Source organism: Eptesicus fuscus, chromosome 2 (genome assembly GCF_027574615.1).
Source record: "Eptesicus fuscus isolate TK198812 chromosome 2, DD_ASM_mEF_20220401, whole genome shotgun sequence".
Taxonomy (NCBI): Eukaryota; Metazoa; Chordata; class Mammalia; order Chiroptera; family Vespertilionidae; genus Eptesicus; species Eptesicus fuscus.
In genome coordinates, this window is record NC_072474.1 from 73,495,365 (window position 1) to 73,511,454 (window position 16,090).

General features: G+C 37.9%; 1 protein-coding gene across 1 annotated transcript; it reads right to left on the minus strand.

Moving 5' to 3' along the window:
* Nucleotides 1-789: 789 nt before the first annotated feature.
* Nucleotides 790-15,300, minus strand: ENAM (enamelin). Its single transcript, XM_054723520.1, is given in 9 exon segments — nt 790-3,636; nt 7,213-7,263; nt 8,734-8,787; nt 9,783-10,058; nt 12,102-12,143; nt 13,077-13,121; nt 13,245-13,313; nt 15,249-15,267; nt 15,269-15,300. Coding segments are annotated over 9 exon segments (3,435 nt in total).
* Between the last annotated feature and the right edge of the window lie 790 nt (nt 15,301-16,090).

Genomic DNA, 16,090 nt, shown 5'->3' on the forward strand with positions numbered 1-16,090 from the left:
GGGAAGAAAGGAGTCAGAGAAGAAAGGGATTGGTTGACAAGTGACATATTAGGAGATAGAACAAAGGGGGAAAGAGAGGAAGACAAAAATGAAAAATGTAGATGTAAAGACTAATGATGGTTAAAGATAGCTTACTATGTAAGAAGTGATAGAAAGATGGAAAGGAAAGAAATAGAAAGCTAAATATGGAATGGTTGAGAGAGAATTAAAAGAAGGAAGATAAGTAAGTAAATAATAAAGGTAGAAAAAAAAAGAGGTAGTGGAAGAAAAAAGTGCCAAAAGAGAACATTACTTAGGGGGAAAAAAACAACAACACAAAAACAGACAAAGACCAACACAAAAAAAAAATGTACAATCATCAGGATTATACTGACACAGATATCCATACACAAAATGGAAAGTTCATCTGCTTTTCTGTTTTGCAAAACCAGAGCATTTTGCAAGTATAGGACTTTGAGAGAAAAAAGAAGAATCAGCAAGCAAAGGGAAACTAACCCAGACAAGTGGCTTCCAAGTTTCAAGGTGGTGGTGATCATAGTCCTCCTGCCTTTTTGTTTGCTTGTTTTTTAAGGTCTGCACTAATAATGGTAGCACTGGATGTAGTGACTTCAAGAGACCCAACCTTATTAGCACCACTTGGGTCACTACTCCTATTGTTGGAATGGGGGAAAACATAAGGATCACCAAGCAGATCAGATATTTAATCAAGTCTTCAGGGGAAACCTTTGAGAACCACTGTAAAATATCAGGTATTTTTCTTCTCCAAAGAATGCTCAGTTGATATAATTCCTAGGCCTGAAGTAGTAAGCAGTCTTGTGGATTGGTCCCTATTTGGGAATCAAATGGAATGTGTTCATCTACATTATATGGGTCTACAATTATACTCTGAAACTGGGTCCCAGTAGCTAACCCAGCCAATGAGTCAGGAATTTCAGTAGGCGTTATTGAATCCCCATTGAACGGGCTTTGCCTTCCAATGCTGGATGGAGTTCCAGGGCTGGAGGAGTGATACTTTGCTAATTTGGAGCCAAAGCATGGTAACTGTAGAATGCTAGATGGTCTTTGTTGCTGCCTTTCGCCCTCATTTCCTTGCACTTCACTTTGGATTTCTTCTGGCTTGGGGCCTTCATCAGGTGTGCTGATAACAAGCTGCTCGGGAGTAAGGTCAACAGTCCTTTCATTAAGCTGGTTGCCTTCAATTATTGGTTCCAAAGCATTGTTTCCATCTCCTCCAAAGTCATTTTTGAGACAAGGTGTATTCTTTGATTGAAGGGAACTGGCTTCAGAAAAGGGCATAATTCCTTTTTGGCCCAGTTGATTCTTTATAGAACACGGTGTGTTCCTCCTCAAAGTGGACACATCATCTCTAAAAGGACTTGGGTTTTGACTTTCTCCAGGCTGTCTTTGCTCTGAGCTGTTTCTTTGGCCAGGTAGGCTGCTTGTCGGGGAGATGGTGTGTCTTGCTTGCTTAGTATGGCTATCTTTTGTATACAGGGGACTGGTGTCTTGGTTCTCCCCTGGTGCAAGACCAAAGGATGGAGTGTAGTCTTGTAGAGCAAGTGGATTGTCCTTGTGTCCAACAGAGCCACGAGCACAGCAAGGGCTTCTTTGGCTTTGGTGAAACAAATGTGCTTCTTTTTGACGTGCTGAATAACTTGGAGGAATTGAGTCGTGGAAAGCCAAGTGTTCGTTGTCTGGTGAATTTAACCTAGTATTCTGCATTCCATAATTCAAATTCTCACCATCACGCCATATTGGGTTTTTCTGAAGCCCAGCTGGGGAGTTACTGGAATAGTGCGGGTTCTCTTTCTGGTGTGGTAGACTAGCAGGGGCTTTATGTAAATTGGTTGGCCGATCCCAGAAATTTCTGTTAAAGTATGGTCTTCTTTCTTTCTGCCCTTGGGTTTCTATCCTATGGTCCCAGGAGTTCCAAGAAGGAAACAGAGAGCTTTCTTCTTGTTCAACAGGCCTGTTGGCATAATAGCCCCTGTTCTCCACAGGTGGTGGCACAGTGGGAATTGTATTATATGATGGGAAATTCTCATCTGCGTTCCAGGGGTAAAATTCGCCATAAGGAAAATCCTCCCTAGGTTTCGACGGATTATCTAAGGAATAGGGAAGGTACTCCTTTGGTCGGTTTGAGGTATACTGTTCATCTTTGTAGTGCCTAACTGTGGCGCCTTCTTTAAAGCGCGACTCCTCCACACCCCATCTACTTTGTCCTGGAAAAGGTTCATCTCCAGTTGGATCAATTGGGTCCTCTTCATTATAAGGTACTGTCTCTTTCGGGTCTGGAGTATTCATGGGGTACAGTGGATCTTCCGGTTGCCCCATATTATTGGGAGAATCATCTCTCTCATCCCATGTATTGCTTCTAATGTATGGTGAGTTTTCCCTGGGGTCATAGGGGTTATAGTCAGGGTAGTACACATCTGCCCTAGAGCCATGGGAAGGATGAGGTAAGTGTTCTTCCTGCCTGCTGGGATCTTCCTTAAAAGGTGGAGAGATGTCTTGGTGGTTCCAAGTATTTCTTCCAGCAGGAAAACGTTCTCCTGCAGGGGAAGGGATGTCCTCAGGGTATGCAGGCTGATAGGTATTGTGCTTTAATTCTGGCTGATTAGTTTCTGATTCATATGGGATCCTTCTTGGCTCTAAAATAATCCCTTTGGGCAAATTCTGGCTTTGGGTTTGTCCATCAGAATTTGGGGCTCTTCTGGAATCTCCTCTTGGGTAATAAGAGTTTTCACGTTGATCAATAGAATTTAAATTTGGGAGTAGCACGTTACCCTCTGGAGGAGGCAGTTTATAGTTTGATTTATTAGCTCCATTATCTTGAGAGTTTCTCCAGGGGCCAGTTGGATCTCTTGTAGGAATGACTACTCTTTCTTTTTGACCTAATGGCTTTTCTCTTGGATTTTGAATTTTTTCATTGCGACCAACAGTACCATGTTTGGGACCCAAAGGGGCAACATTGGTTCCCATAGGGTGTTTATTTGGCCCCTGAGGTTTTCTTCTGAAATTTGCTGGATTTCCTGCAAGATTGGGAGTATTGCCTCTTGCAGTGGAAGCATAAGGTCTGCGATAAATTGGATTTCCTGGACGAACAGCTTGCTTGCCTTCCAAAGCATAGGAGTTCCACCGAGGACCCCTTTGGACTGGATTTCGGTAAAAAGGCCCATTCTGTCTGTGTCCCACGACAGTACCAGTGGGACGCCATTGTCTTCCCACAGGAAAACTTGGAAAGTTAGGATTTGGGTAATTTCCACGAATATTTGGCTGACCTGAGCCCCATGGGATTTGACTTCTTGTTGCCCCCTGGCCTGAAACGTTAACTGCAGGGTGTGGGTTGACCCCATTTTGAGCTGTAGGGTTGCTCCCAGTGTTGGGCCCATGGCCACTGTTTCCTGTTGGGCTGGTGTCATTTCCACCTGGATGCCCTCCGGGATTGGGTGCATTTGGTTGGGTAGAATTAGTTTCAGGAACTGTTGAATTAGATGAGGGCTCAGTGGCTGGACTTTCCGTTTTAGGAGGGTCTTTTTCTTTGGGTTTTTCAAAATCTTGTTCAAACATTTCCTCTGAATAATAGGGAGGACGACCTCCAAATCCCTGATATCCAAAATATCCAAAGTAAGGATTCTGTAGGGAAGAAGATAGACATTGACAATTACTCTCTGCTTCCCACCATGGTGGTGCTCAGAATTTTTTAATGTGATAGGGAAATTTTATTAGCCACATGCTTCTTTTAACACTAATGACTTAAGCTTTCTTTCTTGACATTTGATTCCTCCTTGGGTTCTATGACCCTTTTCCCTTCTGGTTCTCGTACTTTCTGACCATTACCTTTCAGCTTTCTTTTTCTTGGCCTGTACTCTAAAACTACTTTTTTTTTTTTAAAGGTTTCCATCCTCTATCCTTATTCTCCTGTTCTCATTTTACACATTTGCCTTGAGCAAGCTATTGCAGCCAAATTCTTTTACTACAAATATATGCCAATGACTCCCAAAGCCACAACTCTGGTCCACTCCATTCTCTCCTGAGGTTGAGATAGCAGGACAGCTTCACTGAAGATCTCATGAGTCCCTCCAACAGAATGTACCCAGACTAGACTCATCTTTCCCTAAACCTCCTTCTCTAATATTCTATATCTAAGTAGTATTCACCATGATTTACTCAGTTTCCCAAGTTGTTTCTGTTTGTCTCCTTTATGTCCTGTAGTGATTAATGACCACATCCTATTAACTCTAAATTTTTATTCTCCTCCTTTTATCCCCCAAACCCCTGAACTATTGAAATAGTTTTCTTACAGGTTACTCTGGATGTAATATTACCTCCCTCCTTGCTTTTCCATTGCCACCAGAGTAGTGGAGTTTGGGGGTTGGATGTGTGGGAAAGTTCTGTCACTTTCCTCTTTATTTTTTAATTTAAAAAATCTTTTTATTGATTTCTGATAGAGGAAGGGAGAGGGAGAAAGAACATCAATGATGAGAGAATCATTGATTGGCTGCTTCCTTCACACCCCCTACTGGGGATCAAGCCTACAACCCAGGCATGTGCAATGACTGGAAATAGAACCTTGACTCCTGGTTCATGGGCCCACGTGTAACCATGGAGGCATACTGGCTGGGCTAAATATAACTTAAGGTTGCCCTTGCCTTACAGGATAAATTCTAAACATTTGGCTAACATGCAAAGCAGTACAGTGTCATGCTAAAGAGTGGGTCTCTAGACAGATATGGATTAAAATCCCAGTTCACCAGAATTAGTAGTATGGCTCTCAATTTACTTATTTGAAAAATGGAGATAATAAAAACAATCTACCTCATAGGTTTTCATGAGAGTCAAATGAAATAATATATGTAAAGCTCAGTGCCTGATACTTGGTGAGGGCCTAACAAGGGTTATAATTGAATAATAATGAATAATAATTTTCAATAATCAGCTAGCCCATAATCATCCAGCCTCATTTCCTCCTCCTTGTATTTTATGTGGTTGTAAATCACAGCTGCTACTTGCAGCATTATTCACAATAGCCAAGACATGGAAACAACCTAAATGTCCATTAACAGATGAATGGATGAGGAAAATGTGATATATATATATATAATAATATATAATATATAATATATAATATATAATATATAATGTATAATATATAATATATATGAATATTATTCAGCCCTTTAAAAAAAGAAAACTGCAATATATGCCAACATGAATTAACTTTGAGGACATTATGTACTAAGTGAAATAAGCCAGTCACAGAAAGATAAATACAGCATGATTCCATTTGTATAAGGTAACTGAAATAAATACATAGAATCAAAGAGTGGAATGGTGATTGCTCAGAGCTGGGGGAGGGGGAAATGAGGAGTTACTAATTAATAGGCATAAAGTTTCAATTAAGCAAGATGAATAAGCTCTAGAAATCTGTGAACATTGTACCTATAGTCAACAATACCGTACTGTATACTTCAGAATTTGTTAAGAGGGCAACACATGTGAAGTGATTTTATCACAATACATAAAATAAAAAGAAAATTACAACTAGTTATTTGAATACTCTATTCTCTCTGTCTTTCAGTGCCTTTGCACGTAGCTTCTTCATAGAAAACCTTTTCACTGACACATCTATACCTCCTGGCAAACTTGACTCATTCTCAGGATTCAGTCTGAATGCTCCCTTCTCTGTCCTGACTTCCAGGGACAGAATTAGGCTCTATTCGGGTTGTCCACAGCAGCATAGACTTATGCTATAACAATTACCCACTGCACTGCAATTGCTCATTTTCCTGGGATTCTCCCACTTGATTCTCCCATATGAAGGTTTTGAGTGAAAAAATTCTTTTCATCTTTGTTTTCCAGGTACCTAGTACAGGGGAAGTGCTTAATAAATGTTTCATGAGTGATGCAATCATCATGAGTTCTGTCAGTGTTTGTTAGACATCTGTGTGGCATTTAGGTCATTTAGTTTTCTTTTAAAACAAACACACTGTAGGGAAAAAGTATTTTTAATCTCTATTTGTGGATGGAGATGATGAGACAGGTGGCGGTGGTGATGTCTCTAACATGTAGGAAATCAGACAAGGTCCTCGGAGTTGGAATACAGATTTCTTAATGCCTACGCCAACTGCCTGGGTCATTCAGCCTCACTTTCTCATGTTATAGTTGTGAAAATTTGAAGTGTCAGTGTTTAGGCTGCATACAATTATCTGACTCATTTTTATTTGGGATTATTTCACAATGATATTTTTAAAAGCACCTTATGCCATTACTAATAGTAATTAAAGTATTTTTATTGATTTTAGAGAGAAAGGAACGGGGGAGAGAGAGAGAGAGAGAGAGAGAGAGAGAGAGAGAGAGAGAGAGAGAGAGAGAGACATCTCCTGTGCACCCCCTACTGAGGATGGAGACCAAAACCTGAATATGTATCCTGACCAGGAATTGAACCATCAACCTTTCGGTGCATAGGATGACACTCAGTCAACCGAGCCACATCGACCAGGGCTAACATAGAATTTTTAATGTCACTGTTTTAACTCCCCACTTCCCAGATCTATCGGGTTTTTGCATTTGACTGAGGACATAGCACATATCTAGGAAAAAAGAGGTGGCATGCTGTGCCACCATCACTGCAAGGACTTTTTGATGACACAGTGCTGGAATATATTAACAGCCTATCCCTCTATGACATGTGCTTGGCTCTTCTCCTAGTGTGGTGTCATAAAAAAGTCGTTGAATTTGTGTCAGAAGACTTGGGTTCTGGGTCCAGTTTATCCACTAACTCAGTAGGTGAAATTAATTAGTGATTTATCTTCTCTGGGCTTTGATATATTTGTACAATGAGGGAGTTAGATGATTACTTCTCTTGTGGGGATAACATTCTAAGATGCTTTTAATTCCTTCCCTGTTCACTAGTTGCTCCATCACTGGAGCGTAGGTTATTAGGTTAGCCTTCTTTGACAGAGAGGGAGAGTAAGAGAGAAGGAGGGAGGGAAGGAGGAAGACTCCAATACATGTAGAAGAGAAATGATGTATCACATTTATTGTATTTTTACTGGCTTGATTTATTTCACTTTTTCTCCCTTGCATCATGGGCTCTAGAGCTATAGGTTCATGGGTTGGATTTTAGTTTTCTTATTAGGTAGGGATAAAAAAAGGAGAGACTGAAAGGTTGTAATTGCTAATGGGGAATGTAGCTTTACTTGTACTTACCCCCCCCTCTTCATTGCTGACTGGTGGACGTCCATAACCTGGTGGTACCCTCTGAAAGGTGAAAAACACAGTGAACACAAGAGGAAACCACTTCCTATGCTGCTATTTGTTTGTTAGACTTGAGGTGTCTTAAAATAGTTTGTATCAGTGATTGGGTGTCAGCACTGTTAGCTTTTAGCATCTGAGTCATTAGTTCTCACAATCCAGCTATTAATACTTACAACTATAATTATAATCTGACAGTGAATACTGGTAAATACAATTGCTTCAGAAGGATCCTAGTTCATCCTACTGAAAATATCATCTCCTAGCATTCACCTGGCCCCATCACCTCAACACACACACACACACACACACACACACACACTCACACACACACACACACACACACACACTCACACACACAGATGGGAGGAGTGAAGGAGAGGGGGAAAGTGGGTTGAGTGCCATTAGGGTCCAAACATCCATATTAGAACATGTAATAATGAAGATTAAATAATGATGCTATTTTTAGATCATCTACTTCACATTTAGGGTGACAAATTGACAATCCTTCCTGCATTATTACTATAATGTTTTTATTTGACCAAGGTTTATTTTTCTACTCAAATTTGAGGGCTGGGTTTCTACTCAGAGGAGGGTTAGAAAAGCAGTTCACCTTCCACAGATCTTCCAGAATTTTATGTACATGCGGTTAATAGCTACTTCAGCATGAGACTCATGCTCATCTGCTTTTTAACTATTCACCCGGTACTGCCTTAGTTTCCTTACTTCAGTATGCCCAGTAAAAGGAAGTAAATTTTTTAAGGGAAAAAAGTAAGGAACTCTTATTAAAATGAATTGTTCCTTGTTAACAAGAAACCTTCTTGGTTATAAGGGTGATAAATAAGAAAAACCAATGAAGTCACCAAATATTTATTTATTTATGTTACTTTAACAGCAACTGGTCTTTACTATTTCTTTAGTTTAAATAGTTTATTTTGCAATTCATATTTTTAATGCATGTGATGCAATTTCAATATTATATTTTATTTTAATGACTTTAAACTTTAAAGGATTCTTGTAAATATTATTTTGTATGTTTTTTTAATAATAAAATAGCTGTGGCTAGAAATAAGATATGATGGAAAAGTCTTTGTCTAATCATAGCTTATCTTGTGATTTTCAAATTCCATTTTGTTCAAATTTCCCCATTACATTAAATGAGGATAATCTTTGTGTTGTCAAATCTTTTGAGGAAGCAGAAAATGGTAATGAAGTAGCACAACTTTTAAAAATTAACTCATTAACTAAGTTATTAGCAGTTGTTTGATGATTTAGGCTGTGTTCATGCCACCAATTTGAGTAAAAAGTTCACTTAAAAATTCTTTTTTCCTACATGATCACTGATGTAATGATTTTGTTCCATGCTCTCTAGGATTGGCACATAGCATTCCTTTTAGAGTGTACAAACTTATATTAGTTTGAAATATAACATGCTAATATTATTTTTCACTTCTAATACTAAGAAGAAAAACTCACATGCCATGGTGGCTGTTGATAGGGAAAGATCCCATTGCCGAATGGTGGGAATGCCTTGAAAGAAAGAAAGAATTGTCATGATGTGGAAGTGAGAATATATGAAAAATGAAACAAAACTGGTAAATACAATTATTTGAAACTTGGGAGTCTACATCTCCCTTTGCACTAAACTGTGCTTTTTAATTGTAGGGCAGAGATGATAATAACAACAACAATTAGTATTAGTATTATTGAACACATGTCCTAGTATTTTATATTGGTAAGTTTACTTAATCCTCACATAACCAAAGACAATATGTGCTATTATTATTCCCATTTCACTTAAGATTCTGAGGTTCAGAGAAGTTAGGCACTTGTCCCAAATCTCATAGCTGGTAAGTGATTGAAACCAGGAGAGTCTTTTCATTTAATTTTGTTTTCTTTTCATCTATAATAGTGTCTAATAATAAGTGCTAACCTTCTAAAAGACAGTCGTTTAGAAGCTCCACATGAGATGAGATCTTGAGAAACCATTTATCAGTTTTCACGCTTTAAGTCAGGACCATCCTGAAGTACTGAAGCAGTACTGCCTTTCAGGGCAACATTTTAAATAATCAAAATGTAGAGCTTGCAAGGGGCATAGAGGTCATTTTGTTCATTTATGGGGAATCTGGAGTCTAGAAAGGTGTAGTGACTTGCTCAAGCTCATACTACTACCCTCCAGTTCTACTACTGAAGGTAGAACTTGAATCTCTGTGTCAGGACTCTTCCATTAGTGCTCAGATTACTATACTATGCTACCTCTGTATTTTAAAGGGCCTTCTTTAAGGTGAGAGTTTTTGAGTAATTTTAACTCAAACAAGAACTGAAATGGACTCACCAGGCAGTTTTGAATAGGAGGTGACAGCATCACCGTGGAAGAAAATGTCAAAACTAAAGATTCTGTTTTGCTCATAGCAGTCCCCGTGCTCAGCAGCACCGAAGGAAGTGTGTATGTGTGGGCAGCAAGGCCCTCCAAATCACTTTGAGGCCATATGACTTGGTTTGACATTTTGCTGGGCAAGCCTCACCTGAGGTGGCTGGGCTTCCTCTTGGGGTGGAGTTGGGGCAGGCGTTGGCTGCTTTAAAGGTCGCTTTGGTGGTGACTTTTTTGGTTGAGGAGGGTTGGGCTTCGGAGTCTCTGGGGCTATATCCGTCTTGCCCTGGCGTTTGGATGCTGAAGGAGATGAGGGTTTCTTTGGGCGCCCCGTGTAGGGTGGTGGCTGGGGCCACATGGGCATCTGGTACTGTGGGAAGAGCTGAGGGGGTTGCATACCATACCCATATGAGGGACCCAATTGTGTCATCTGAAAGGGTAGCAAATAACAGAAGGTCACACAAGGGCTGAGATTCTGGCTCTCCCCACCCTCTTGTGTCAGTCTCTATACTCAGCCAGGAATCTTAAAAATCCCATGGAACTTAACAATGGAAGCGCCAAGATCTTTAGCTAGCATTCCCTTACATGTTATCTCACAGAAATGAATTTCATTCAGTCTTCTAGAAAACCAACCAACCAACCAAACAAAGCAAAGGACAAATTGGGTAAGAAATTTCAGTTTAAGAATAAAGCTCTTACAGTTAAGAACTGTATAAGTCAGGTTATAGAGGAGTTGATGTCAAATTCAAAACCCCTGTGACTTGTTAGAGGCTGGAAGAGGAGGAGGAAAAGCAAAAGGAATAAAGTGAGAGTGTTAAAAAAACAAATGATGAGAGAGAGAGAGAGAGAGAGAGAGAGAGAGAGAGAGAGAGAGAAAATTCTGTTTGTGTAAACACCCTTAATGGTGCCTGTGCTTCTTGATTGCAGGTGAATCCTCATTAATTCCATTTTCATTATCAGAATCTCCACAATTTCAAAGTTGACGGGGAAGCAAGAGTAGCAATAATCTGAAAATGCTAATCTAGAAATTGACCTCTTACAACATCAATTCCCATTCAAATGCTCCTTCTCTGTTTTCACACCAGTTTCTATCTCCAGTCTTCATTAAGTAGTCTCTTGCTGTCTATTGGATGATGTACACACACATAGTGCAAATGCCATGTGAACTGATGGAAGATAAAATTGCAACTCTTGCATTAAGATGTAGTATTTTATGACAATTAAGTTGGTGAACACATCAAATTATAGGCAAAGTCACTAAAACCGAGAATGAGAGTTTAAAAGAATTAGGTCAATCGATAGTCAAAAGTGAGAAAATTGACAATGATGATAATTTGACAATTGATGAGGGGTTTTGAAAGAGAATGACTTGTTTTTTAAAAAAAGGTACCGGTATCTTTATTGCTGAAAGCATTACAGCTATCCCCCCCTTTTTCCCCACTGACCCCCTCTACCCTGAACCCATCTCCCACACCCCAGACCTTCACACTATTGTCTGTGTCATGGGTTATGCATATCCTATATAATAAAAGCCTACTATGCTAAGTGTCTGGTCGTCTGGATGACCATTCAACCAATCAAAGTGTAATATGCTAATGATATGCTAAGGCCGCTCAACTGCTCACTATAACATGCACTGACCACCAGGGGGCAGATGCTCTGACTGGTAGGTTAGCTTGCTGCTGGGGTCCAGCTGATCTGGATTGAGTGAGATTGGCCGGACATGCCCTGGCCAACTTCCCACATCCCTCTCTGGTCCTGATCGTGCACCAGTGGGGTCCCTTGGCCTGGCCTGCGCCCTCTTGCAATCTGGGCTGAGGGATCCCCCCACCAAGTGCATGAATTTCGTGCACCGGGCCTATAGTGTGCATATAACTTCTTTGGTTAAAAAGATTAAGGAAAAGCAGATGAAATTCTTGATTTTCCTCCAAAATGGTTTTTATAATCATGTCACAAGTCAAAAGTGACAAATGACATTATTGTACTAACACACAATTTTGTCTGAAAAATTATGCCAAAAGATTCAACAGATGCTTGATTTATTATTAGTCAGTTCTAAGAATTAACACACAGTGATAAGTACAATTAAATTTATTTAAATAAAATGATAATTTATTTCGTAATTTTGGTGTTATCTTTCAAGATAATCCAAATAAAATTTACACTGCCTCCCTTGAATATTTACTATGCTATTTTTTGTTCTCATTATTTGTGGATATATCTTGAGTGATCTTTTCTCAGAACAAATTTCTTTTGGACTTAAAGAGCCCATGTAATTAAAAATGAGTTTTATTTACTTGAAATAACAATAATAATGAATAAGAAGAAAATTTGTTGTAAGAAGACAGGTGAAATTATTCCCCCACCCCCTTGAAACTCTTATAATTAAAATCTGTGTATAGTTACAATGTAATTATCTTTATGTAAACAAGAAATCACCAGAAAGTATAGATCATTAGACATAATAACTTACATGTGGGGAGTTCATGAAGTTGAATTGACCATACCGCATCATCTGTGATCAAAGGAATCCATTAATGTGGCACAAGTGAAACATTGTCATTCAATCAATCCACAAATCATAATAAATAAGTTGAATTTCTTATTTTAAGGTACAAGAGTCATAATATATTTTACTGGTTATTAAAAAAGTTAAATGCAATAAAAACTTCTATGGCATTTTAATTTTTTACTCAGAATTTTATTTTGAGAAGAATAATAGAGAATAAAAATCTTGTCTACTTTGAAGCTATTAAATGTTCAATTCTACTTTTTTGGAATTCAGGATCTGAGAGTGTGATAATTCTATAAAAAGATGATTCTCCTTTCTGATGAGTAATGAGTTTGGCTAATGATCCTGGGTATACATCATGTGGAAGTTATTTATTATTATTATTATTATTATTTTTTTTTTAAATATATTTTATTGACTTTTTACAGAGAGGAAGAGAGAGGGATAGACAGTTAGAAACATCGATGATAGAGAAACATCGATCAGCTGCCTCCTGCACACCCCCTACTGGGGATGTGCCCACAACCAAAGTACATGCCCTTGACCGGAATCGAACCCGGGACCTTTCAGTCCGCAGGCCGACGCTCTATCCACTGAGCCAAACCGGTTTTGGCTGGAAGTTATTTATATACTTAAATGTCTAACAACCCTTGGTATAAATGGCTACCTTTGCTGGCTTGAAAACTTAGCAAAAAAGCTATCAAATGTAATACAAATTCACATTTAATTTGAGAAGGAATATTGAAATACATAGGTAGGATGGTGCTGAGGAGATTACTACTTTGCCTTAATTTGAGAGTTTAAGTCTTTCAAATCTCACTCCCTCTACCTCTTTCTTAAGACATTTTATACCAGAAAGTTTTCCAACATTTTCCTTTTTAAATGAACTCTCAGGACAGGGCTCTGGAAAACTCCCCAGACACTGAACATACATACCTCCTCACTTTTACTGCTAAATCCAGGCATCCGGGGCATGTGCATCTGAAAGTGAGAGGATACCAATGACAAATTCAGAATGTCAGTTGAAATAAGCCCAATAATTTTCTTCAAGCTATGTAACAAAGAGCACACAAAAAAAGTCCTAAATTTTAAAAATATACTCACTGGCATAGCAATAGAATTACCAAGCAGACCTAGAAAGACCAGGAGAATCCTCATTTTCCCACTTGGTACCTAAAATAAAAAACTGGATTTTATTTTTGGACTATGAAATAATTATGCTTGGGGTACTCCACACTTATTTAGGCACTAGCCCACCTGTCTGTCAAGAAGAGTGCAGAAGCAGACAGTGAGAGGGGCCTCTGCTGCCATTTTAACTTTACATTAAGAAACTATTAGGTAGTTATTACCTGGTAGTTTTCTAAGCTACCCAAAGGGTCACAGTATAAAGGAGAGATGAGAGGGAGGAAGTGTGGGAGGGGAGGGAGGGAAGGAGGGAGAGAGAGGTAGAGAGAGAGAGAGAGAGAGAGAGAGAGAGAGAGAGAGAGACCGAGAGAGAGAGAGAGAGAGAGAGAGAGAGAGAGAGAGAGAGAGAGAGAATTGATGCTTGAGAAGGTAGAAGATGGTTCATAGCACTAGAATGTGGAAATAATAAATTAGGAGTTTTCCTAAAAAATATAAATACTGCTGGTTTTGAACGTCTAGTTGCTAGGCTGGTTTAGAAAGGCATAGTAATTTCTGACTATATTAATTGTTCAGAATATCTCAGTTTCAATGAGGGCACATTCCAAAATCAGTACTTTAAACTACTTTCTAAGGTGCTATAGACAACATTCCATTATATGGAGGCTAATTAAAGAAGCTGGAATATCCCAGAATCCTATCATTTTCTTCTATTATTTTTTCATTATTATTATTATTAATTATTATTATTATTATTTTATCTTTAAAAAATCATTTCTGCTCAAGGGCTGGTCAGGGAAATAGAAAAACATAGGCAAAAGCCATAAATTCATCTCTGTTAGATACTTTGATTAAACATATGGAGGAAAATATTGAAACTGAAGACATATATGAAACTTGGAGATTGTTTTCATTTATCCTACTTTAGTTTATTATGAAAGCCTTGTATAATTAGAACTTGTATTTACATATTTGAACAAGATTTATTCTGAAGCATTTCCTTAGCTAATTCCTTAAGAAAACTGTTCTATTTGCATATACAATAGAGGAAAATAAAGGATTTAGTCAGAATGACTTATTTTCATGGTATATCAGATACAACACAATTCCTAGCATAGTTACCAGCATAGAGACACCATTTTTATTCCTCTTGTTCCTGCTTCTTTCTAGGCATGAAATGCTTCTAGTAGTGATTTGAGCCAATACTCAGCCTTCTGCTTGCTTCCCAGAAATATAATTAAAGGACACTTTAACATTTTCCTAAATTTTAAGTGTAATCAATTACCTTTTATATATCAGAGAAGTTGGGAGAGTGTAATTAAACAAAGGAAGCAGTAATATGTAAATACCTTTTCTCCTAATTAAAGGTTTTCAGAATCATAACATTGTGGAGAATTAAAAATTACAACTGAAGCTAGTGTGTTTAGTATAGGAAGCTAATAAAGAGAATATTGGTGAATGCTTCCCCCCCACCCCCAAATATACTTTCTAAGATTATGGCCTAAGATTTGGGGAACTTTTTTGATGTTTAATTTCTCACTTGCTTAGTCATCCATTTAATCTCTATAGTAGCTGTCACTTAGATTTTTGATGTTATACACTCATGTAGGAAGATGTGGTCTTATATTTTATAAATATAAAATGCCACTCATTTTCTCTTTTGTAAAATTAATATATTATGTTGGATGACTTTTCAGATTCCTTCCATCTCTAAAAAGTTTATGAGTAGGTGAAAGTCTATGATTAGTTATTTTTTGAGCTGAAAATAATATTCATAATGATTCAAATTATTCAAATAATTCCATAATTGCTATGGAATACAATGACTGCATAAATTCTTACTTCTTCCATCCCATCTGTCAACTCAAAAATCCTTTGTTTCTTCTGACATATGTAAAATGTTTTATCCCCTCAAGTATATTTCTGACGAGATTTAGTTTGATATGAAACCTGTGTGTATAAGGAAAAATAAGTAATAATACTCACCAAGTTATCTAACTTAGGAAGAGGTTCCATGTCTGCACTGAAGCAGCAACATTTTTTCACCAAAATTTTCATAAGCCTTTAAGAAAAATACACATTTGGCATGAGAAAAAACTCAATATAGAAATGAAACAAGCAAATGAAATGAATAGTAAAGCCTCAGTTCTATGGCTCAGATGCAATTTTAATTATTTTGCCCAATCATGTCCTCATTAGGGTCTTCAAAAATCAAGCTTAGTCTGTTGTTCTAAGGGAATGTGAAAACTAAATCAGAGAGAAAATGACCCAGGCATTGTACTTGGGGTACTTCTAGTGCAGTGTTGACAAAACTTTACTGCTTTATTGGAAAATGTACAAAATCACAGTGTTAAATGAGATTAAGTAGGTTGGAAGAAAACATAAGAAAAACGAATATACCAAATAAACCAAGGAGTTTCAAGTTTTATCAGAAGATCAGTCTGGAAAACATGGTTATACAACTAATATCAAAGAATGCAATAAGGAAGTCGACCAACATCTCTGACCTAAGTTCCTTCTTTGGCTCTATATTATTTGTGTTGATAATCTCTAATACATACTCACCCAATTAGAAGCTCCAATATTTAAAAAATAACTTGTACTTGAATTTTGTTAGTCTGTTTTTGAAATATATTCAAAATATATTCAAAATGGTCTGCAGTGGAAATGACTACAAATTGCTGAAGCCAGAGATATTTCAAGAAGCAAGACACATTTATTTCTTAATAATAAAACAAATTCTTCATGAAGATATCATGTTCTGTACCAAAAGGCTCCTCCTCATCAGAAAAGCTTGGGATAGCAAGGTCACATTTAAGCACTGCTGC